Source organism: Oncorhynchus keta, chromosome 18, assembly GCF_023373465.1.
Source record: "Oncorhynchus keta strain PuntledgeMale-10-30-2019 chromosome 18, Oket_V2, whole genome shotgun sequence".
In the NCBI taxonomy this organism is placed as follows: Eukaryota; Metazoa; Chordata; class Actinopteri; order Salmoniformes; family Salmonidae; genus Oncorhynchus; species Oncorhynchus keta.
In genome coordinates, this window is record NC_068438.1 from 21,216,734 (window position 1) to 21,242,519 (window position 25,786).

Here is a 25,786-nt window from a genome sequence, read left to right on the forward strand (position 1 = left end):
TCAGCGCGCTGTTGACATCTGACTGGCGACATTGTCACGCGATTCTGTATGTAAAAGTGTGTCAGCCACTGATTACCTTTTAAAGTTGCTCTTTGTGTCACTGATTGACTGGCTTTGCTGTACAGTAGATCTATGGACTCAGCACGCAGTGAGCCCACTACCTGCCTGACTGCCTATAGTACTGCAGTGACGTCATCTCCGTTATTTACCAGAGTGAATATTTCATGGTGACATCAGGACTGGAGACGTGCTGCGTTGTTACCTGAGGGCCACCGCCACCCAGATCATCTGGCCCCTTGGTAAAAGGCCTCTAAATCAGGGCAGGGAATTCATTTTTTTGTGGTGCTGCCTGTGTGATAAACCCAGAGATCTTATTTTGGGTTTTATTGCTGCTGGAGGGTGGGAGGAACAAAGAGAGGCAGCAGCTAGTTGCCCAGCCAAGCCACCAGCGTCACTGGCAAATCAGCAATCAATATTTACTGAGGGAGGGTAGAAAGACCCGGCTTTACCGCCCTCTTCAGCCGCTTCACACACGCTCAGTTTGTCATCCCCCTGCCTTCAAAAATAGGGGTAAAAATGAACACCTTTGACATGAGAGAGAGAAATAGAGGGGCGGGGTTGGGGGTGAGCGAGAGAAGCCCTTAATGTATTATGGATAGACAGTTCAGGTTCTAATGTGTTCTCTTTTCCTGTCCAGTAATAAAACTGAATTTGTGGAAATAAATCCCTAGAGGGGGGAAGATGAAAGGGCAACTGCATAAAAGCCAGTGGCTCAGAAACTCATCTGGCTTTATTGTACAGTGCAGTGTGGTTGGGACAGCTGTGTGAGAGCAGAGATGGGGTGGTGATGCTTTTGAAGGCAACTAACATGTCTTTTCCTTCTTGTGTCTTACAGTGAGGGGGTCTTCAAGTGCCCAGAGGACCAGCTGCCCCTGGACTATGCCAAGGTATGGTTAAAACCCTCTTACCCACTTTTTCACATGCGTATTCAAGTTTCAATATGATCTGTGTGCCAGTTAAGCAATACTTTAGCCTACAACCATAGTTAAGCCTACAACCATGCCCCGATCAACATAATTCACCCTCACTTTCTGATGTCTCTGGGCTACCCAGTAACTTACCCATACAACACACTAATTATGAATGTCCTGGTAAGGCTGAGATGAGGCCTTATTTTAAATGTGAATCTGAAGGGACCCAAATGGTACTATATTCCCTATATAGTGCACTATTTAGACCAAATATAGTGGACTATATAGGCAATAGGGTCCCATTTTAGACACAGCATGGACACGTGAATCACCATGTCCCTTGCCCCAGACCCTTAGACCAACAGATAGACAGAGGGCTCAGGCAGCTAGCTAGCCATCCTAGTATATTCCCACTAATTGTGCTAATGAAGGACCACAGGCTACTCATTCCCCTTGGAATGTCAGGTTTGATGGCGGTCCGTTTCTCAATGCACAAAACTCTTGCACACTACGGTCGACATGAAAGTTTTAGAGTTTAATACAGTACCCATGAAAAACAAATGAGCAGACATTATTACACAACCGGAGAACGGCTGGGGAGTGGTAATAACACTCTCCAGCCTAGCAGCCAAAGTCAAAGGTTGTGTTTAAATGTTTTAAGTATTGCATTGCTGGAGAAAAGCAGGGTATTGGGTTGATCTGTTAGAAAAGGGAGGCAAAAGCCTTCAAATCACTAAAATAGTAGCTCTCCTTAACCTCTTCATCCGGGTTCCACTGAAAGAATACCACATCTAAATCTCTTTAATTCACCTTTTGGCTTCTTACTTCTTACATTTAATCAGATTGTACTGGGGGGAAAGATGGTGGCAGTCTTTATTCGTAATGAAAGAATCACTCTCTTACAAACTTGATTTCTCCATTGTGCCACAGTGTGCAGCGAAAGGATAAGGACTTAATTCTGCTCTGTGCATGAGAGTACCCCAAGCTTAACACTGAACAAAGCAATAAAAATACCATTGGTCACTAATTCATCATCTCAGTTACTGTACACTGGCTAGTTTTTCCATCAATAAAAGAATTGCCCATACAGTAGGCCCATCATGCTCTATACTAGAACATTATCATGCTAAAGTGTGTTAGGAGTTCAGAGGCAGCGATCCAGTGAGGTGGTGAGTGTGAGTTCAGTGGGTGCTGAACTGCGACTGCTAGCGAAGCACTTAAGGAGACTGTAGTCACGACAGAGAAGCAGTACATGGGTCCCCACAGTGAGGATGTGCTCATTGTACATCTGTCAGACACTGTTATTTACTGATGCCTTCATAGCCTTCCAGTCACCTGTAAATTACCCCCTGCTGGTGACTAGGGATGCATCCCAATTGGCACCCTACTCCCTATATAGTGCACTTCTGTTGACCAGAACCCTGTGAGCCCTGATCAAAACTAGTGCAGTATATAGGGAATAGGGTGCCATTTGGGACACAGTCCAGCTCCCTGGGTACAGCTCGTTACACTATGTCCCTGTCCTTGCCCTCCCCTGAACACAGCTCAATTCTAATAATGCTCTCATTTCACCCAGGCAGTGCAACATGTCATTCAAATATGTCCCTGTTGTCAGAGATGAAGCAGAATGTCAGTAATGTAAAGGGATGGGTTCTGCTGTGAGACTGCAGCTGACTGACTCATCCAAAACGCAGACAGACAGAGTCGAAGTTAGCACTCCAAAGAGCTTTAGTTCCCTGATCCGCCAGGGCCAATGTTATTAAAAGGTCTTTATTGCAGTCCCCCGCAGACTCCCAGGCAGGAACAATGAGGGAACGTTAAGGTTTACTTTAGAGGATTTGGTTTCTTTGTCATCTTGGTTCAGCGCATGTGATTTCCAGTAGGAAATAGTATTGTGGTTATCTGCTTCAATCACTCACCATGCATTATTATGCTGCGGTACATGCTGCAGTAGATTGTAAGAGACAGTGCTGTTCTGTAGCACAATAGTTGCTTTATTGGTCCATCTGCACAGATAGGCTATTCTTTATTTGTTGCTGTCATAGTACCCAACCTGAAACACAACACACATCACCGGCTGCTCACACACCAACACACACACCAATTATCTGCCATAGTACTGTGCTCCTTTCAGATGGTAAGACTCTTCTCTGCTATGTATTTTGGGGATTTGAAGGCAGTGTTCATTACAGCATGGTTAATGTAATATATAAATCATCCACACTAGTTAAACTACTGTAGCACACAGCTTTTATTTAGCGATGACATAACAGTTCATGTAAGTTAATGGACCAATAAAGGCTGCCAATTCAGGAGAGTGAAAAGTTTTACCTCAGATCTACTTTTGGTTCGAATGTATTATTCACTGGACCGTTTTTAATTCCACTGCACATTTACCTTTTACAATTCTGACTTTTACAGTTCTTATAGGGTACCAAGACCATGAACATTTACAGTGTACTTATTTATGTATAAATAGTATTTAGGCTATGGTAAAACCATAGTATCTCAATGTTTTGATTCATAGCCTATAGAGAAAGAGACTTCCTCTTGTATGACGGCGTGTGACGACAGTTGAGCTGTTATTTGTTTTAGCGACAGCTTTGACATTTTGAAGAAGTTCCTTTTCTCCTCATGTGACAAAGGCAGCCTGGGCACCATAGGGACGGAGATGCATGCAGTGCTGCCTCACATGGGTTGTGTGTGGCCTCACATGGGTTGTGTGTGGCCTCGCATGGGTTGTGTGTGGCCTAAATCTGTAAATCCAGAGGATACTGTCCTGTAGGGAGTGGATTTGGCTTGATTGGATAGAGAAGGACCTCATCCTTCTTGATCAGTGACCATGGGGTGTTCTCCCTCACTCTAATTCTCTCTCTGATGTTTTCAACATTTCATGAACTATAATTCCATAAACATTGCAGGATATATTATTGTGTTCAGAGAAGTTTAATTGTTATTCCTAATATTCCTGTGGGACTGATTCATTCATCATTCATGTCACATGTCCATGACTAGTACTTTGAACTCTGCTGTTTGGCTGCTGGTCACTCAGACCCTCTTTGTCAAGGCTTCATTGTATTAGTAATACACTCAGTTGGGCATCAACATGATAATCATTACTAGACTGCTGCAAACACCCTTTGTCTTACTCGGTCACACACTATATTAGTTTGGGTGTTGCCATTGGTGTGGCCACTATACCCCCACTCTGTCCCCATAGTATAATCAGCATTAAGGAGATGTATTGGGGCCCAGCGACAGACTAGCTTCCTGTCCAGGGGGTGTACTTGTACATCAACCTGCCTCATGCTACAGAAACAGGAGATGGGCTGGACAAGACGTATCTATCCCAGTGTGAGCCAGTGCTGATCATGTCCTCATGGTTGTGTCATGGCTACAGATCTACCCTGACCCAGAGCTAGAGCAGCAGATCCTGGCTCTACCCATCCGCTGCATCCACAGTGAGGAGGGCTGTCGCTGGACCGGACAGATGATGCAGCTCCAGGTCAGTAGCTGCCTGCCTGGCTTTCTTATCTTTTTTTGTTTGTTTTACCTTTCTATCTCTCTACAGTATCTCATCCTCTCCCTTGCTCCTCCAGTCTAAGCTACCTCCTTTGTGACCAGAGCCCTGTGTCTCCTGCCTCCAGTGTGTCGTGTTGTGTTATCTGCTAGCTGAAGCCTGGCTAAATGCTAAATACTGCGTGTCTGGCTGCTGACACATTCCTCTCTCCCCCCTCCCTCCGTCACCCTCAGGGCCACTTCTCCACCTGCGCCTTCAATGTGATCCCCTGCCCCAACCGCTGCTCCATCAAGCTGACGCGCCGTGACCTGCCCGACCACCTGCAGCACGACTGCCCCAAGCGCAAGGTCAAGTGCGAGTTCTGCGGCAACGAGTTCACCGGGGAGGCCTATGAGGTAAACAACAACAATAAACAGAGACCTACTTTTTCATTTTGTTTGTATATTTTTACAGGGTAGCACTTACAAGTAAACAACCTGGTGAATAGAAATCTTTGTATTGTCTACCCCAGAATGTCCATTATGTAAATTACTCTCGCTTTCGAATGTGGCAGTGTATTCAGAAAGAATGTGTGTTGGCGTGAGGTGAGCGAGGTAGAACTGTGCACATTTCATACTGTGTGCTTTTCTCTCAGTCCATGAGAAGTAGTGTCTCACGATTAAAGTTAGCCTTCCTCCCTCTAACGAACACCTCTGTTACTGTTTACAGGCTGACCTTCCTCTGTTTATACAGGCCCAATGTGGCCTTTCTGTTTATACAGGCTCAATGTGGCCTTTCTGTTTATACAGGCTCAATGTGGCCTTTCTGTTTATACAGGCCCAATGTGGCCTTTCTGTTTATACAGGCTCAATGTGGCCTTTCTGTTTTATACAGGCCCAATGTGGCCTTTCTGTGTATACAGGCTCAATGTGGCCTTTCTGTTTATACAGGCCCAATGTGGCCTTTCTGTTTATACAGGCTCAATGTGGCCTTTCTGTTTATACAGGCCCAATGTGGCCTTTCTGTTTATACAGGCTCAATGTGGCCTTTCTGTTTTATACAGGCCCAATGTGGCCTTTCTGTTTATACAGGCTCAATGTGGCCTTTCTGTTTATACAGGCCCAATGTGGCCTTTCTGTTTATACAGGCTCAATGTGGCCTTTCTGTTTATACAGGCCCAATGTGGCCTTTCTGTTTTATACAGGCCCAATGTGGCCTTTCTGTTTTATACAGGCCCAATGTGGCCTTTCTGTTTTATACAGGCCCAATGCGGCCTTTCTGTTTTATACAGGCCCAATGCGGCCTTTCTGTTTTATACAGGCCCAATGCGGCCTTTCTGTTTTATACAGGCCCAATGCAGCCTTTCCACCATGGCTCAAGCTTTTTATAGGATAATTATTTGTTCATTTTCAGTGGCAATGGGATCATACATTTGATGCATACCAATTACTTTTTTTTATCTGACCAATTGTGACCCACCACCTCGATTCGGTCTTATGTAGCAAAATTTTAAATGGTGTTTTTTACATTGTATAAAAGTAGACACTGCGAACTAGTAAATGGTGTATCATACACTGCAGTTGAGGAACAATGGGAAAGTAATTCTGCTTTGAAAGTTGATCAACTTGTAACACCACTTTTTTAGAAAATGGCCCTTGAATGTTTTGGTACACCTAGTGGAGAGCTCTTTTTTTGTCTACAACCATTCAGCATTGTTCACACCCTCTTAAGCCTTAGCCCCACTCATAGATGGCCACCATGTATGAATCTGCAGGTAGCTAAAGCTAACCAACTAGGTTCAATGTTAGCTAGCTTGCAATCATACAGTACTCTGCTTCCATCGTGCATTCCACTGATTTCAAAACTTGGTCAATTTCTTCTGTGACAACAACACTGTTGATCACCGTTTCTTCGCCATCACTGTCATCAGAAGACTCTAATGTCTGGTTTAATGAAAAATGTTTTTAACTAAATCAGGGATTTCCTCATCGTCAGAGAGATTCAGCATGGCATGATCGTCCTCCAGAAAGTAGTCCGTCACAACTTCTTCCCACTGATCTTTGTCGATAGCTCCTGTTAAATTAAGGGAAGCAATGTTGAGAGCAGTAGCAACACTTTTGCAGTTCTCCATGATATCTTAAAAAAATCCACAGTAGCAAGGATTATCTACACATACTGAGCAGCTCATGTTATAGACAGAAGCATGCTACATGGCAGACCAATACAAACTAATCTCTCGGCATGTCCAGCCCATCCATTATCTCAGCTAATCATGGCTAGCAGGAAGGTTCATGACTTTTTCTGTGGCTAAACCAATTAGGCTCGTAATTTAACAATTTTATTCGTATTTACAGATGGCATACAAGTTTGTTATTAAGGCACATGAAAGTTCACATGTTCCAGAAGGCATTTCTGCCAATAAAACACATTTTCATAAGAATGTTTCAAAATACATTAAAAGGCCTCTCCTGTGAAGTAGAGACGTGTGACATACACCTAGCTTTTTGAAAAGAGTCACAATTATGATGAACTGCGCTGAAAGCTTGGTAGTTTTGCTGGTAGTTTTGCAGGTTGTGATGTCACTGCTGTGTTGTGACCTGTTTGTGTGTCCTGTCTTTCCTCCCAGAACCACCAGGGTATCTGTCCCCAGGAGAGTGTGTACTGTGAGAATAAGTGTGGTGCGCGGATGATGCGTCGGCTCCTGTCCCAGCACAGTCTGGCTGAGTGTCCCAAGCGCACGCAGCCCTGCAAGTACTGTGGCAAGGAGTTTGTCTTCGACACCATCCAGGTTAGTCAACAACACCAACACGTGTCCTCTAACCGAACACGCTCTAGAACTTTTCCTCCTGCGTGTCTTGTTTTACAATCACATTTGTCATCACGTGATTAATGGGTATATTTTCTTTCCCATCAATGTAGTATTTGTATTGGAAGGCTAGACCTAAATTGGTGCCCAAACTCAGACCTGTGAGAATGAAGTGTTCTGAAGGTTTATTCTGGAGGGTTGTTATGAGTCCTTCCCCTATTTGACTGTATGTGATGAAAGAACAGTGCAGTCTGCCGTGGATGAAGGAGGGTTCTCAGTCTCTGTAGAGCAGGATGGCACTGGGCCCATGGTTGCATGAACACTGGCTTCTATGGTGCTCACTTCTCTGTGCCAGCCCGTAGTTTGTGCTGGCTGCGTCCACCCCCGGCAGCACCTGTCTCTGCACACATCCTGTCCTCAGGCCCAGCGGCCGGCCAGCCACTCCCACTCTCCTCTTCTCTCATACCCGCAGTTTATTCATCATGTCTCCCTCTCAGAGCACATGCTTTATGATGCAGACATCTGCTCCATAATCAACTTGTTTATCCTATTCATACATTTTAATAGACAGTCATTTGTTCAATATGATACACAACATGTTTTAATCACTCACAGTGATTCTGCTGTGTAAAGTACATAATGTAATAAATAAAATAATACATGTATCTTTTTTTTCTGCCCTACAGAACCATCAGTACCATTGCCCTCGGTTTCCAGTTGCATGCCCAAACCAGTGTGGGACCCCCAACATTGCCCGGGAGGACTTGGCCAATCACGTGAAGGAGAACTGTGGCAGTGCCCTCATCCTCTGCCCCTTCAAAGATGCTGGCTGCAAACACAGGGTAAGGCTGACCTGCTGCGATCTAGCTGCTTTTTATTATTTCAGACCCTCATTGAGAATAACTTTGATTCTAGCTTCTTGCAAGAGGTGTAGTTAGATTTTTCATTACTGCCCACTGCTTTATTGACATCAGGTTTTTATCATTGTTCCACTCTCTGGTTGTTTTGTGTGCATGTTTCCAAAATTATATTTGGATTATTATGCTTCATGCTCCGGTGGCGTTGAAACCCAGTAACTTATGTCCAAAGCGATGATTGTCTCCAACATACATCACTGTCTGCCCGTCTGTGCCTCTAGGCTCTATTTTAATGAGAGTCACACTTCTCCTCCGCTCTGACAGTGTATTTAGGTCTATTTTTGAAACTGACGTCAATCTGAGAAAATGTGGAGAGCTCCCAGAGTCAGAGAAAACAGGCTTCATGCTTTGTGTTGTCAGCTTCTGTCCTTCAGTTTGAAATGGGAGCGAGTTTGGAAAGCTCAGTGCAAAGCAATGCACATGGTCTGACAAATGCATAAATTACTCTCTCCCTGACCACGAAGGCATCAGGCGAGAGAGTACAACCAAGAGTGCAGATGTTCAGTACACCAAACATAAATGTGTATGGCAGCGCTCCCAAAAGAGCAGCTGATCAGCAGACAGACAACATTCACTTGCTGTAGGAAGCTTGAATGTGAAACTCAAACAGACAAAACAATTTAGTGTGATGTGCATACTGTACCACATTATTAAACACAACACATTTCTATACAGAGTTTGTACTATACAGAGTTTCACCCTCCTTGCTACACACAGTGACCTCTCCCTAACCAGTCTCTCCTCTCTCCTTGCAGTGCCCAAAACTAGCGATCGGTCGTCACCTGGAGGACACGACCAAGTCCCACCTGACCATGATGTGCAGCCTGGTGGGGCGCCAGCGGCAGGAGATCCTGGAGCTGCGGAGGGAGATGGAGGAGCTGTCAGTCAGCAACGATGGAGTGCTCATCTGGAAGCTCAGCGACTACTCCAGGAAACTCCAGGAGGCCAAGCTCCGGAACAACCATGAGTTCTTCAGCCCGCCCTTCTATACCCATCGCTATGGCTACAAGTTGCAGGTGTCTGCGTTTCTCAATGGTAATGGCAGTGGGGAGGGCTCGCACCTGTCCATCTACATCCGGGTACTGCCAGGGGAGTACGACAACCTGCTTGAGTGGCCCTTCTCCTACAAGGTGACCTTCTCCATCATGGACCAGAGCGATCCATCGCTGTCCAAGCCCCAACACATTACAGAGACCTTCAATCCTGACCCTAACTGGAAGAACTTCCAGAAACCATGCAGCACCCGCAACTCGCTGGACGAGAGCACCCTGGGCTTTGGCTACCCCAAGTTCATCTCCCACGAAGAGATCAAGAAGAGGAACTATGTCAGAGACAACTCCATCTTCCTCAAGGCTTCCATAGAGATCCCCCAGAAAATTATGGCCTGAGGGAGAGCTGGTTTTTGGTTTATCGGAAGGGAAAGGAGGGTGAAAGACAGGCTTGAGACTGATATGACACTTACCTTGAGAACTTCACCACACTTATCCTTTAGACACTGAATAACTGTCCAAATCCATACAGCCACTCCACTGCAGGACTTAGAGCTGCTAGTCTGTTGGGTTGTGCTGGAGGACCCCACTATATTTAAATGAAGGAGTGTTTGGTATGGTGTTTGGTATGCAGAAACCATCACTTTCTGATTCTTATTTTTAAGTGTTTGTTTTCTAAAAATGTTCTTCTCTATCTGCAACAGAAAGCCTTGGAAATCAACAGTGCCTAGAGTTTATTTTAAGTTGTGTTTTGTTGTTTTTCTGCAGCACAGGTAAATATTAAGGAAGGATAAAGCGACGTTCTGGAGGTGGAAGGCGTCCTTAAGCCTAGTGTTTTCGGCTCTGGTTTGAACCATCGTATCTGGTCACGAGCGGTCTATAGAATAGAGCAAACCTCAGGCTATTGGAAGGAGCTCATCACACTCTCAAACCCAACTGCCTTCTGTTTACATGCTCTAACAGTATCTCCCACTGATCCCTTAACAAATGCAAAGCTCTTGGTTAGCGAATTTGAGATTCCTGTTAAGCTTATTGTCAGCAAACAATATTACAGCTGTGAATTAAGTTTGTTTCTTCTTGTCATTGTTCCATCACTCGCTGTCTACAGTTCGTCATTTGGCCATTGCTTATGAATGAGAGGATCATGATCTTTAGACAAAAAACAACTATCATTTGTCACAGGCAGATTTATAGGCCTCTGAAAGACATCTCCTGTGGAGTCCTGAGAGGATAGATACAGTAGATGGTTTCCGTCTGCGTTGTTGGTCAAAGGTGCTAATTAATGTATGACGGTCTTTGAATGTGTAGAACTGAATCGAATCCACTCAGTCTTGTCAAGAGGCGATATGGTACATGTGTACTTAAGTGTGAAGGGAAAGCCATGACGGCTGGGTCTTAGTTGGTAGGCAGGTAGGCACGTAGGTAGGGGAGCGATGAGCTCGAAGACATCAACAGAAAAACATGCATGTTTCAATGATATTCAACGAGGACCACATTTTTGTACCGTAACCTGTATTCTTGAAATCTTCTCGCCCGATACTGAGGGCTTTTTTGCAGTGGAGGACCTGTTAAATGGAACCAAATTGTTTTTGTATTTGCAAAATATGAGCAACATTTGTTGATAATGTGTCATAGACCGAAAGACATTGGAGTGAATTAGCTTAACGGAGGTCTGTGAACTGAAGTGCGTTGTTTTTAAGTCAGCCCAGGCGGGAATGGGGGCTGTTTAAAATATGGTTTATGCCTTGGTTCCCACCTGAGAATGACGTGTGGGTACCTCAGGACAGACTGCATCTCAATGATGTGGCGCTGCTGGTTACCATGGCCACCAGTGTGCATCTTCATCTCAGCACATAAGCTGGTCACGAGGAGAGGTTGAAGAGGAGCAGCCATGTGCAATACACCAGTCAGAGGCTCCATCAGACCAGTACCACCCTCAGTGGAGGACTTGATCAAACATTCATGACATATGTGAATAATACTGATGTAAAAAATGCAGAAGCCCATTCTGTCATTTTTTTTCTACATTAAAATTCCTGGTTTCCTGCTATAATTACCAGCCAATATTTTACAGTGATTTTAAAGAACTAAAAAAAATAACATTTTGTAAGGTTATGTATTTTGCGAAGTACTTAAATGTTTTATACAACTTTTTGTTGGCGAGTCGGGGTTGAGCTTAGGAATTTTATGGACACTTTAAAAAAATCTCTTCTGAATCTGAATAATTGTTTTGTTTGGTTTGGATCTCATATTCTGTCTGTATTACTTTGATTTTAAAATGAATTATTTTAAAGAGCATCACTTAAGCTTGATTGACTAGATGGCAAAGATGTTTTAATATGTTGAGTGCTTCTCAATTTCTCTTTTAAAATAAAATACCCTCTTACATCTTGCTTCACTATGCTGCTAATTTACTCATTATGTAGTTGTACAGTATGTCTGAGTGTTTGCATCACCTACTGACTTCTCAGCTTTTATCCACATGAATATTGTCAGGCAGTTTGGCCTCTCAGCTGATCCCTTCCCCACCAGAAAATGTTTTACTGATCACATTGATGATTCTGCTCCTCTTGTAACACATACAGTAAACCACGCTAGATACAGTGCCTGGCTCAGCTGTCTCGTAGGCTGACAACTTGTCTTAAACTACAGCAAATGTTACCTTAACTCTTGCTTCCTTGATGAAAAGGTGCCATTTCTGTCTGAAATTCCTGCCTTTTTCAGCACTTCAAGTTTATCAATAAAATCTCTTGTCCCACTGTGTTTCACTTGTTTTAGTTAGTCCCATACTGAGCACCCACTCCAAGCATCTAGTCTGGATTGAATTATCACAGTAGTGTTGTCTAAGGAGCAGGCCCCATCTGATTACAACACAAAGCCCTCCTCCTGGTCGCTCCCTGCCTCCCTTCCTCCCTCTCTGGTCCAACACATCCAGAGATGGAGGGAACGGAGGAAAGGGGGCAGAGAGAGAGGAAGCGAGGCAGACTCCTGCCCTGCTTTGATGTGATGCCAGGAGTTTGCTGTAGCTCTCAGCTTGAATGATGTTGAATGTGGAGTTTAGGGAAGGGGAAAATTAGCTTTTACCTCTGTTAACTCAAATATCCCTCAGGAAGGAAACTCTTTCTTCACTTGTTTTAGAATAGTTTAGGGAACTCTTTTCTCAAAAGTAAAACTTATGAAGTTACACAAAGGGTTATGTGGAATGGCACATACACTCCACTGTTAATTCTCCAGGATATTTGGGCATAGTCCTACTTACATTTCTCTTTAAATGGCTACTTATTTATCATTATGGGAAAATTGTTCCCATGACAAAATATGTTTCCCTGCTGTGGGCAATGTTTTCAGTGGTATGAATTTCACTACAAGGGGTTCTCTGGGTAGGACAATCCCCTCTGTCTGTCCCCAGACTAATGGCTTTCCACAGGGAGAATGGCTTCATTTTGAGCTGCCTTATACAAAGTTAAGCATAATAACCAAAAGCCATACTGACAGCCTCAAACGTTCGTGGCGCTGGGAGTTCAAACAACAGCCTAGCTCGTGCTGCTCTGGGGCTGTGCAGCTGCATTAAAATAGAAAATGATAATTACATGTCGACAGTAGTGGAGCAGAGTAGTCACGTGTTATGGAGCCACTGCTATATGTACTATACAGTAAGTACTGTGCTTTGGCTTCTCTCGCTCATGTGACTTTTCGCCTGGTAAATGAGCCCTCGGGTAGTTTTACACCCAAGCTCTCACACTACAGTGTTGTTCCCTATAGGTTAGCCCACCCAGACTTTGGTCAACGTCAACGTGAGGAACATGAGTGGAGTGTCAGAGCAGGTTGGGTGAAAGTCTGAGTAAAGAGGGAGGACCCAGCACAGCCCATAAGGCTTTCCATAAAACACATCAAAGAGTTGTGGTGTGGGTTTGTGTAGCGATGCCATGCTGTCGTCTCCCTCATGTTGAAGTTAAACAATGACTGGTGTGGAGCAGGATAGAGGTTAAGTGGTGTGTGGCTCGGCCCGGCTATGTCCTCCAGCGGTGAGGAAACACATCCCCTGACTGATCAACATCTTAACTGAGAGGCTGAGGAAACAGCCCAGCACCGCAGTGGTCTCCTCAGAACTCTGTCTGACAGATGCCTTGCTCCTTGGCTACAGGCAATATGGTTGAAGACCTAGCTGATCCAACAGAGGTTTTCCAACTGTTTTTATATATAGTACTGTACTATACCCACAATGTCAAGTGCTGGTGCTGGTAATTTAAACAATCTAATTGTGGATATCATGCCACTTAACTCAAAATATGCATACAGCAGTTCATTCACTTTGACCTAAATTGATTCTTTCCTTCTCTGTCCCACATGTCAAATCTGTGATGTTCAGTGTTGTGGCTGACTGTCCTCATTAGCACACTGGCTCTTTTTCAGTTGCAGCTTTCAGATAGATCAGATAACTGCCCCAGGAGCACAGAGAGCAGCCCTCTCACTCTCTGCATACTGTAGCTGAGCAGAGCTCCCAAGACCAGAGACCTCGGGATAGACACTGCTTTGATTCAGGGAGTTATTCAATTGAAACGGCAATATCTTCTTGTTTCATACAGCACTACTGTTGTTGCTCAGTCATATTTATATATGTATTTTTTTCAAGACAACCACAATTGTTGCTGCTCTCCTTACTTCACTGTGAAATAGTGAAACTACGATGAGAGATGGAGACATTGATAACCATCCAGGTGCTTTCACTCAACGTTGCCCTTGATACCAAACCCAAGATGGCATAGCAGTTCAGACGTCTTTTGTCCTCATCTTGTCGTGTCCCGTATATATATATATTTACAACTTTTTTCACTTACATTTTATTTTTATTTTCCATCAGCTCATCTTCAAAACACTCTCCTGCAACCCGCCTCACCAATTTATATTTATAAAAAAGTATTATTTACCTCAAATCTGTAATCCTCCAAGAAGCCAGCCAGAAACTCCAAGAAGCTGGCCAGAAACTAGCCAGAAGCTAGCCAGGAGCTAGCCAGAAGCTAGCCCAGAAGCTAGTTCAGAAGATAGTTCAGAAGCAAGTTAGCTTCTTTACTGGCAAATCGTTAGTATTCAGCTAACCACGGTTTGTGGTCATCAGCTATCCTTTAGCTCGAAAATCTATCGCCAGTTTTGTACGGCGCAGCACAGCGCGGCTCGGAACGGAACATACCGGACCAATTTTTCTCTCCATGTCCCTGGATTTCAACTGCTCTCTGGACATTCATACCTGGATCTCACAGCTAGCTAGCTGTTATCCGTGTGACTATCGGCTTTCGTCAATTCCGGAGCAAACATAAATTATTCCGGAGCTAGCCAGCTCCGTCAATCACTCCTGAGTTCCAACATGCTTAACACCCCAGCCATCCTACAATCTAAACTTGATGCCCTCAATCTCACACAAATTATCAATGAACCTACCAGGTACCTCCCCAAAGCCTTAAACACGGGCACCCTCATAGATATCATCCTAACCAACTTGCCCTCTAAATACACCTCTGCTGTCTTCAACCAAGATCTCAGCGATCACTGCCTCATTGCCTGCATCTGTAATGGGTCAGCGGTCAAACGACCTCCACTCATCACTGTAAAACGCTCCCTGAAACACTTCAGCGAGCAGGCCTTTCTAATCGACCTGGCCGGGGTATCCTGGAAGGATATTGATCTCATCCCGTCAGTAGAGGATGCCTGGATATTTTTTTTAAATGCCTTCCTAACCATCTTAAATAAACATGCCCCATTCAAGAAATTTAGAACCAGGAACAGATATAGCCCTTGGTTCTCCCCAGACCTGACTGCCCTTAACCAACACAAAAACATCCTATGGCGTTCTGCATTAGCATCGAACAGCCCCCGTGATATGCAGCTGTTCAGTGAAGCTAGAAACCATTATACACAGGCAGTTAGAAAATCCAAGGCTATATTTTTCAAGCAGAAATTTGCTTCCTGCAACACTAACTCAAAAACGTTCTGGGACACTGTAAAGTCCATGGAGAATAAGAACACCTCCTCCCAGCTGCCCACTGCACTGAAGATAGGAAACACTGTCACCACTGATAAATAAGCATTTTTCTACGGCTGGCCATGCTTTCCACCTGGCTACTCCTACCCCGGTCAACAGCACTCCACCCCCAACAGCAACTCGCCCAAGCCTTCCCTATTTCTCCTTCTCCCAAATCCGTTCAGCTGATGTTCTGAAAGAGCTGCAAAATCTGGACCCCTACAAATCAGCTGGGCTAGACAATCTGGACCCTTTCTTTCTGAAATTATCTGCCAAAATTGTTGCCACCCCTATTACTAGCCTGTTCAACCTCTCTTTCGTCTGAGATTCCCAAAGATTGGATAGCAGCTGCGGTCATCCCCCTCTTCAAAGGGAGGGACACTCTTGACCCAAACTGCTACAGACCTATATCTATCCTACCATGCCTTTCTAAGGTCTTCGAAAGCCAAGTCAACAAACAGATTTACCGACCATTTCGAATCTCACCATACCTTCTCTGCTATGCAATTTAGTTTCAGAGCTGGTCATGGGTGCACCTCAGCCACGCTCAAGGTCCTAAACGATATCTTAACCGCCATCGATAAGAAACATTACTGTGCAGCCGTATTCATTGATCTGGCCAAGGCTTTTGACTCTGTCGATCACCACATCCTCATCGGCAGACTCGACAGCCTTGGTTTCTCAAATGATTGCCTCGCCTGGTTCACCAACTACTTATCTGATAGAGTTCAGTGTGTCAAATCGGAGGGTCTGCTGTCCGGACCTGGCAGTCTCTATGGGGGTGCCACAGGGTTCAATTCTTGGACCGACTCTCTTCTCTGTATACATCAATGAGGTCGCTCTTGCTGCTGGTGAGTCTCTGATCCACCTCTACGCAGACGACACGATTCTGTATACTTCTGGCCCTTCTTTGGACACTGTGTTAACAACCCTCCAGGCAAGCTTCAATGCCATACAACTCTCCTTCCGTGGCCTCCAATTGCTCTTAAATACAAGTAAAACTAAATGCATGCTCTTCAACCGATCGCTACCTGCACCTACCCGCCTGTCCAACATCACTACTCTGGACGGCTCTGACTTAGAATACGTGGACAACTACAAATACTTGGGTGTCTGGTTAGACTGTAAACTCTCCTTCCAGACCCATATCAAACATCTCCAATCCAAAGTTAAATCTAGAATTGGCTTCATATTTCGCAACAAAGCATCCTTCACTCATGCTGCCAAACATACCCTTGTAAAACTGACCATCCTACCAATCCTCGACTTTGGCGATGTAATTTACAAAATAGCCTCCAATACCCTACTCAACAAATTGGATGCAGTCTATCACAGTGCAATCCGTTTTGTCACCAAAGCCCCATATACTACCCACCAATGCGACCTGTACGCTCTCATTGGCTGGCCCTCGCTTCATACTCGTCGCCAAACCCACTGGCTCCATGTCATCTACAAGACCCTGCTAGGTAAAGTCCCCCCTTATCTCAGCTCGCTGGTCACCATAGCATCTCCCACCTGTAGCACACGCTCCAGCAGGTATATCTCTCTAGTCACCCCCAAAACCAATTCTTTCTTTGGCCGCCTCTCCTTCCAGTTCTCTGCTGCCAATGACTGAAAAGAACTACAAAAATCTCTGAAACTGGAAACACTTATCTCCCTCACTAGCTTTAAGCACCAACTGTCAGAGCAGCTCACAGATTACTGCACCTGTACATAGCCCACCTATAATTTAGCCCAAACAACTACCTCTTTCCCTACTGTATTTATTTTATTTATTTATTTATTTTGCTCCTTTGCACCCCATTATTTTTATTTCTACTTTGCACATTCTTCCATTGCAAAACTACCATTCCAGTGTTTTACTTGCTATATTGTATTTACTTTGCCACCATGGCCTTTTTTGCCTTTACCTCCCTTCTCACCTTATTTGCTCACATTGTATATAGACTTGTTTATACTGTATTATTGACTGTATGTTTGTTTTACTCCATGTATAACTCTGTGTCGTTGTATCTGTCGAACTGCTTTGCTTTATCTTGGCCAGGTCGCAATTGTAAATGAGAACTTGTTCTCAACTTGCCTACCTGGTTAAATAAAGGTGAAATAAAAATTTTGAAAAATAATAATAAATAAAAAACAAACCAGACGACATGATGTTTATCTACAATGGACTTAAATTTTTTTTTTAAATTGTTTCACCTTTATTTAGCCAGGTAGGCCAGTGAGAACAAGTTCTCATTTACAACTGCGATCTGGCCAAGATAAAGCAAAGCATTGAGACACAAACAACAACACAGAGTTACACATGGAATAAACAAATGTACAGTCAATAACACAATAGAAAAGTGTATATACAGTCTGTGTAAGTGAAGGAAGATTATGGAGGTAAGGAAATAAATAGGCCATAGTGGCGAAGTAATTACAATTTAGCAATTAAACACTGGAGTGATAGATGTGCAGAAGATGAATGTGCAAGTAGACATACTGGGGTGCAAAGGAGCAACAAACAAAAAAAGAAGAATAATATTGGGATGAGGTAGTTGGGTGGGCTATTTACAGATGGGCTATGTACAGGTGCAATGATCTGTAAGCTGTGCTGACAGCTTATACTTAAAGTTAGGGAGGGAGATATGAGTCTCCAGCTTCAGTGATTTTTGCAATTCGTTCCAGTCATTGGCAGCAGAAACTGGAAAGAAAGGTGGCCAAAGGAGGAATTGGCTTTGCGGGTGACCAGTGAAATATACCTGCTGGAGCGCATGCTTATGGGTGGGTGCTGCTATGGTGACCAGTGAGCTGAGATAAGGCAGGGCTTTACCTAGCAAAGACTTATAGGTGATCTGGAGCCAGTGGGTTTTAAGCGAGGGCCAGCCATCGAGAGCATACAGGACACAGTGGTGGGTAGTATATGGGGCTTTGGTGACAAAACGGATGGCACTGTGATAGACTGCATCCAATTTGCTGAGTAGAGTGTTGGAGGCTATTTTGTAAATGGCATCGCCAAAGTCGAGGATTGGTAGGATAGTCAGTTTTACAAGGGTATGTTTCGCAGCATGAGTGAATGATACTTTGTTGCGAAATAGGAAGCCAATTCTAGATATCATTTCGGGATTGGAGATGCTTAATGTGAGTCTGGAAGGAGAGTTTACAGTCTAACCAGACACCTAGGTATTTGTAGTTGTCCACGTATTCTAAGTCAGAACCGTCCAGAGTAGTGATGCTGGACGGGCGGGCAGGTGCGGGCAGCGATCGGTTGAAGAGCATGCATTTAGTTTTACTTGCATTTAAGAGCAGTTAGAGTCCACGGAAGGAGTGCTGTGTGGCATTGAAGCTCGCCTGGAGGTTAGTTAACACAGTGTCCAAAGACACAGTAAAGGGCCACAAACCACACTGACCAAACTGATAACAACCATGGTCAATGGTCATGCCTCATGCCGCCATACTGGATGGCCACCTTTTTGCAAGCTCTGACCCAACTTTGGCATTTTGTGATTCTTCTGGTGTTTATATTTACTTTATTTTCACAAAATGTACCCGTTATTATTTCTTATCATTTCGTGCTTCTACACCTGCATTGTTTGCTGTTTGGGGTTTTAGGCTGGGTTTCTGTACAGCACTTTGAGATATCAGCTGATGTAAGGGCTATATAAATACATTTAATTTGATTTGATTATAACCGACAAGAACAGTAAGCCCAATTCCGGCTTCAACTTCGACTCATCTGCCTTAGGCTCAGGTCAGTGGAAGTCTCGACCCATTGTTCACCCCTCTTGGAATACCTGATGCACAAATGCTGACCCTTCTACCTCCCACGGGAGTTTTCAGCCTGACTGCTGTATACATTCCACCTCAGGACAAGACAAATAACAAGCTGGCACTCGATGAACTGTATGAGGCTATAAACATGCAGCAAACCTTACATCCATAGGCTGCTTTTCTTGTGGCAGGAAGTACCCGTGACTCACGCCATTGAGAAATGGTCATCAGAATCAGAGATTATGCTACAGCAGGGTTTGTAGCTCAATATGACTAGAAAACGTTGTATACAACAGCCAACTTTCTGGGACATAGACATGTCTTACATGGGCAAAAAGCTTACATTCTTGTTAATCTAACTGCAGTGTCTGTTACAGAAACAAAATACCATATTATTGTTTGAGAATAGTGCACAACAACTGTAACGCTCGTCTGTGATGGAAGAAGAGGAGGAGCAATGCGCAGCGTGGTAAGTGTCCATATTGATTTAATAGAACAATCGAACACTGAATCAAAACAATAAAGCGACAACAAACTAAACAAAACAGTCGTGTACGGTGAATACACAAAACACAGAACAGAAAATAATCACCAAACTCAAGCATGAAAACAGGCTACCTAAGTATGGTTCTCAATCAGGGACAACAATTGACAGCTGCCTCTGATTGAGAACCATACCAGGCCAAACACAGAAATCTCAAATCACAGAAAATAGAACATAGACTGCCCACCCCAACTCACGCCCTGACCATACTGAAACAAAGACAAAACAAAGGAACTAAGGTCAGAACGTGACAACAACAAAACACTTTTATCATGCCAACTGGTTTGATACATTCACCTCTGAAGGTAAATAATATTACATTCAGTAATCGTGCTCTAACTTGTCATCCTGAGGGTCCCAGATAAAATGTAGCATAGCTTTGTTTGATAAAATCCATTTTTATATTTATATTTGATAAATGTAGGAGCTTGACGCAAAATATTGTGTAGTGAGGTAAGTCTTCACTGGATCAGTCTGAAACTTTGCACACGCACTGCTGCCATCTTGTGATCTTGTGGACAAAATCTCAATTCTACCTAGGATCCTATGTTAATGTAAAGCCTTTCTCTTGCACTTCATAGATGATGGAAAAAAAAACAAAAAATAGAAAACGCATAGTTTTGTTTGTATTATCTTTTACCTGATCTAATGTGTTATATTATCCTACATTAGTTTCACATTTCCACAAACTTCAAAGTATTTCCTTTCAAATGGTATCAAGATTATTGCTTCAGGTCCTGAGCTACAGGCAGTTAGATTTGGGTATGTCATTTTAGGTGAAGATGTAAAAAAAGAGTCCCATCCTTAAGAGGTTTTAAGCTAAAGGAGAGGGCTACTGCACACAGAGCTATCGCATACAACCCTAAGACTGCAGCTGAAGACAGGAACAAATACAAGAAGTCCCGCTATGACCTCTGCAGAGGGACATTATAGGAATAAGGTAGAATCATATTACACAGGTTCCGACACCCATCACATGTCAGGAGCTACAATCCATTACAGATTACAATGGATGACCCAGACGTGATCTGCCTCTCATATTATGCACGCTTCAACCTTGCCGGGTGTGAGGGCCCCCACCGACCAGAGGACTGAGTGATCTCGCTCTCTGAGGAAAATATGATTAAGGTCTTTAATTAGGTCCCTCACAAGGCCGAAGGGCCTGACAGTATTCCTCAGAGCATACGCAGAACAGCTGACAGGCATATTCACGATAATTTTCAACCTCTCCTTTACCCAATCTGTAATTCCCACATGTTTTAAGATGACCACCATCATTCCTGTTCCCAAGAACTCTAAGGACTCCCACAATGACTACCGCCCTGTAGCACTCACATCTGTAATCATGAAGTGCTTTGAAAGGCTGGTCATGGCACACATCAACTCCATCATCCCAGACACCCATGACCCACTCCAAATTGCATACCGCCCCAATGGATCCATAGATGACACAATCTCAATTGCACACCACTCTGTCCTCACCCACCTAGATAAGAAGAATACCTATGTGAGAATGCTATTCGATGACTACAGCTCAGCATACAACACCATTGTCCCCTTCAAGCTCGTCACCAAGCATAGGAACCTGGGTCTGAACATCTCCCTCTGCAAACGGACCCTGAACTTCCTGACGGGCCGACCCCAGGTGGTAAGGGTAGGCAACATCACCACTGCTACGCTGGCCCTCAACACGGGTGTCCCACAGGGGTGTGTGCTTAGTCCCCTCCTGTACTCTCTGTTCACTCATCACTGTGTGGCTACGCATGACTCCAGCACCATCATCAAGTTTGCTTATGACCCGAGGGTGGTAGGGCTGATCACGAGTAACGACAAGAAAATCTACAGGGAGGAGATCAGTGACCTGGCAGTGTGGTGCCGGGACAACAACCTCTCTGTCAACGTCAGTAAGATCAAGGAGCTGATCATGGACTACATGAAATGGGGGTGTCGAGCATCCACATTGATGGGGCTGCAGTGGAGCAGGTCGAGAGTTTCAAGTTCCTCTGTGTCCAAATCAGTAAGGACTTAAAATGGTCCACGCGTTTAGTTGTGAAGAAAGCATGACAGGGATTCTTCCCACTGGGAGTCTGCCTGTAGATGGTAAATCGTTTAAAGCCCTCTGTCCGAACGTGGGAGTTGGGAACGGTAGCCTGTAGCCTCTGATGTTTTGATCTCCCTAGGCAGACTGCGATACATCCAGCCAATGAGTGGTTGACCTGCTGTTTTCTACCTCTCAACGGCCAGCCGAGCAGGACCAGAGACAGTGACCTGGAACCAGAGGCCACGTGTGCATCCCAAATGACATCCTTTTGTCAAAAGTAGTTTCACTAAATAGGGAATAGGTTGCCATTTGGGACACATCCCAGGGCCTGACGGCCTCTCCTCTCAGCAATGCCTGCCTGGATCAATGACTGACCTGCTTTACCCATTGGGGATAGGGCTGGGAGAGGAGGCTGTGAGAGGGAGGGGAGAGCTCTGAGGCCTCCCACTCCCTACCTCCCACTCCCTCCTGATTTCAATCAATACACTGCAAATTGTGTTCTGAGGTTTGGGTCTGCATGACAGGTTAGGCGGGGGATTTGTGAAAATACACATGCAGTGTGTGATTAGGATTTTAAAAAGCATTTGTTTGTGTTTTTCTGTGCATAATGCGGTGAATGATACTCTTCATTCATGGGTGGAACATGTTTTTGTCCTCTCAATTCCCTTGTATTTTGCAAATATCTGCATTTAACAGCCATAGGGGCAAGATGTGCGGGGCAAGGCTGGGTGGTAGTCAATGTGTAAACATCTCATATATGTTACTTGTCCTCCCGACCTCACACAAAACTGTTAAAACTTTAAACTTATGTGAGAACTTACCTCTGTTCTTGCCCCATTTGGAAACACTAAAACATATTACTAAAGTTTTGTCCTCTCACTTGCCCTCTGTACAAAGGCAGCGCACATGTACAGAGGTCAGGACCTAGGTCACCTGCTCCTAGTCTGCTCCGGGTACTGGGTGGTCAATGGCAAACATTAGGGAAAAAGGACATCCAGCTCAGGCCTTCCCTCCCACGCCTCACTGACAGTCCAGTGGATTGAAGGCTGTGAGAGGTGCTTGCTGTCTCCTGTATGGGGGTCAGATTAACCAGTATCTAACACCTCTATGAGGATTCCCCAACGACTCAAATGCAAACAAGCAGTGCGGTGTCTAACTGGAAATAAGCCATTCAGCCCATCAGGTTTAGAGATAGACAGGACTGGAGAGAGCAGGGTAGATAGATATATACTGCATATGATTGGGAATACATTTGGAAACTATGTCATGTCCTCATAATGCCCTGGTTGGTTAAACAATTTAATCCATAATGTTTTTGGATATGAATATTTAAGTGAGAAAAACAACAATTTGGCATACATCATGATCCATGTTACTACAGCTGCATCATGATCCATGTTACTACAGCTGCATCATGATCCATGTTACTACAGCTGCATCATGATCCATGTTACTACAGCTGCATCATGATCCATGCTACTACAGCTGCATCATGATCCATGCTACTACAGCTGCATCATGATCCATGCTACTACAGCTGCATCATGATCCATCCTACTACAGCTGCATCAACATCCATGCGACTACAGCTGCATCATGATCCATCCTACTACAGCTGCATCAACATCCATGCGACTACAGCTGCATCATGATCCATGCTACTACAGCTGCATCAACATCCATGCTACTACAGCTGCATCATGATCCATCCTACTACAGCTGCATCAACATCCATGCTACTACAGCTGCATCATGATCCATGCTACTACAGCTGCATCAACATCCATGCTACTACAGCTGCATCATGATCCATCCTACTACAGCTGCATCATAATCCATCCTACTACAGCTGCATCAACATCCATGCGACTACAGCTGCATCATGATCCATCCTACTACAGCTGCATCATGATCCATCCTACTACAGCTGCATCAACATCCATGCGACTACAGCTGCATCATGAGCCATCCTACTACAGCTGCATCAACATCCATCCTACTACGGCTGCATCATGATCCATGCTACTACAGCTGCATCAACATCCATGCTACTACAGCTGCATCATGATCCATCCTACTACAGCTGCATCATGATCCATCCTACTACAGCTGCATCAACATCCATGCTACTACAGCTGCATCATGATCCATCCTACTACAGCTGCATCATGATCCATCCTACTACAGCTGCATCAACATCCATCGTACTACAGCTGCATCATGATCCATCCTACTACAGCTGCATCAACATCCATGCGACTACAGCTGCATCATGATCCATGCTACTACAGCTGCATCAACATCCATGCTACTACAGCTGCATCATGATCCATCCTACTACAGCTGCATCAACATCCATGCTACTACAGCTGCATCATGATCCATGCTACTACAGCTGCATCAACATCCATGCTACTACAGCTGCATCATGATCCATCCTACTACAGCTGCATCATAATCCATCCTACTACAGCTGCATCAACATCCATGCGACTACAGCTGCATCATGATCCATCCTACTACAGCTGCATCATGATCCATCCTACTACAGCTGCATCAACATCCATGCGACTACAGCTGCATCATGAGCCATCCTACTACAGCTGCATCAACATCCATCCTACTACGGCTGCATCATGATCCATGCAACTACAGCTGCATCAACATCCATGCTACTACAGCTGCATCATGATCCATCCTACTACAGCTGCATCATGATCCATCCTACTACAGCTGCATCAACATCCATGCTACTACAGCTGCATCATGATCCATCCTACTACAGCTGCATCATGATCCATCCTACTACAGCTGCATCATGATCCATCCTACTACAGCTGCATCAACATCCATCGTACTACAGCTGCATCATGATCCATCCATCATGATCCATCCTACTACAGCTGCATCATGATCCATCCTACTACAGCTGCATCAACATCCATCGTACTACAGCTGCATCATGATCCATCCTACTACAGCTGCATCATGATCCATCCTACTACAGCTGCATCAACATCCATGCTACTACAGCTGCATCATGATCCATGTTACTACAGTTGCATCATGATCCATGCTACTACAGCTGCATCAACATCCATGCTACTACAGCTGCATCATGATCCATGCTACTACAGCTGCATCAACATCCATGCGACTACAGCTGCATCATGATCCATCCTACTACAGCTGCATCATGATCCATCCTACTACAGCTGCATCAACATCCATGCGACTACAGCTGCATCATGATCCATCCTACTACGGCTGCATCATGATCCATCCTACTACAGCTGCATCATGATCCATGCTACTACGGCTGCATCAACATCCATCCTACTACGGCTGCATCATGATCCATGCTACTACAGCTGCATCAACATCCATGCTACTACAGCTGCATCATGATCCATCCTACTACAGCTGCATCATGATCCATCCTACTACAGCTGCATCAACATCCATGCTACTACAGCTGCATCATGATCCATCCTACTACAGCTGCATCATGATCCATCCTACTACAGCTGCATCAACATCCATCGTACTACAGCTGCATCATGATCCATCCTACTACAGCTGCATCATGATCCATCCTACTACAGCTGCATCATGATCCATCCTACTACAGCTGCATCAACATCCATCGTACTACAGCTGCATCATGATCCATCCTACTACAGCTGCATCATGATCCATCCTACTACAGCTGCATCATGATCCATCCTACTACAGCTGCATCAACATCCATGCTACTACAGCTGCATCATGATCCATGTTACTACAGTTGCATCATGATCCATGCTACTACAGCTGCATCAACATCCATGCTACTACAGCTGCATCATGATCCATCCTACTACAGCTGCATCAACATCCATCGTACTACAGCTCCCATCCTACTACAGCTGCATCATGATCCATCCTACTACAGCTGCATCATGATCCATCCTACTACAGCTGCATCATGATCCATCCTACTACAGCTGCATCATGATCCATCGTACTACAGCTGCATCATGATCCATGCTATCCAACATCCATCCTACTACAGCTGCATCATGATCCATCCTACTACAGCTGCATCAACATCCATGCTACTACAGCTGCATCATGATCCATCCTACTACAGCTGCATCATGATCCATGCTACTACAGCTGCATCAACATCCATGCTACTACAGCTGCATCATGATCCATCCTACTACAGCTGCATCATGATCCATCCTATGCTGCATCAACATCCATCG

General features: G+C 44.5%; 1 protein-coding gene across 1 annotated transcript in view; it reads left to right on the top strand.

Annotated features, from left to right (window-relative positions):
• Positions 1-11,575, top strand: part of LOC118397446 (TNF receptor-associated factor 4-like) — a 51,999-nt gene extending 40,424 nt beyond the window's left edge. The window contains exons 2-7 of the mRNA XM_035792184.2: positions 896-947; positions 4,372-4,476; positions 4,725-4,886; positions 7,097-7,258; positions 7,963-8,118; positions 8,949-11,575. Coding sequence (XP_035648077.1) covers positions 896-947; positions 4,372-4,476; positions 4,725-4,886; positions 7,097-7,258; positions 7,963-8,118; positions 8,949-9,581 — 1,270 coding nt within the window. The 3' untranslated portion in view covers positions 9,582-11,575. The remainder of the gene's footprint in view (positions 1-895; positions 948-4,371; positions 4,477-4,724; positions 4,887-7,096; positions 7,259-7,962; positions 8,119-8,948) is intronic.
• Positions 11,576-25,786: the final 14,211 nt, after the last annotated feature.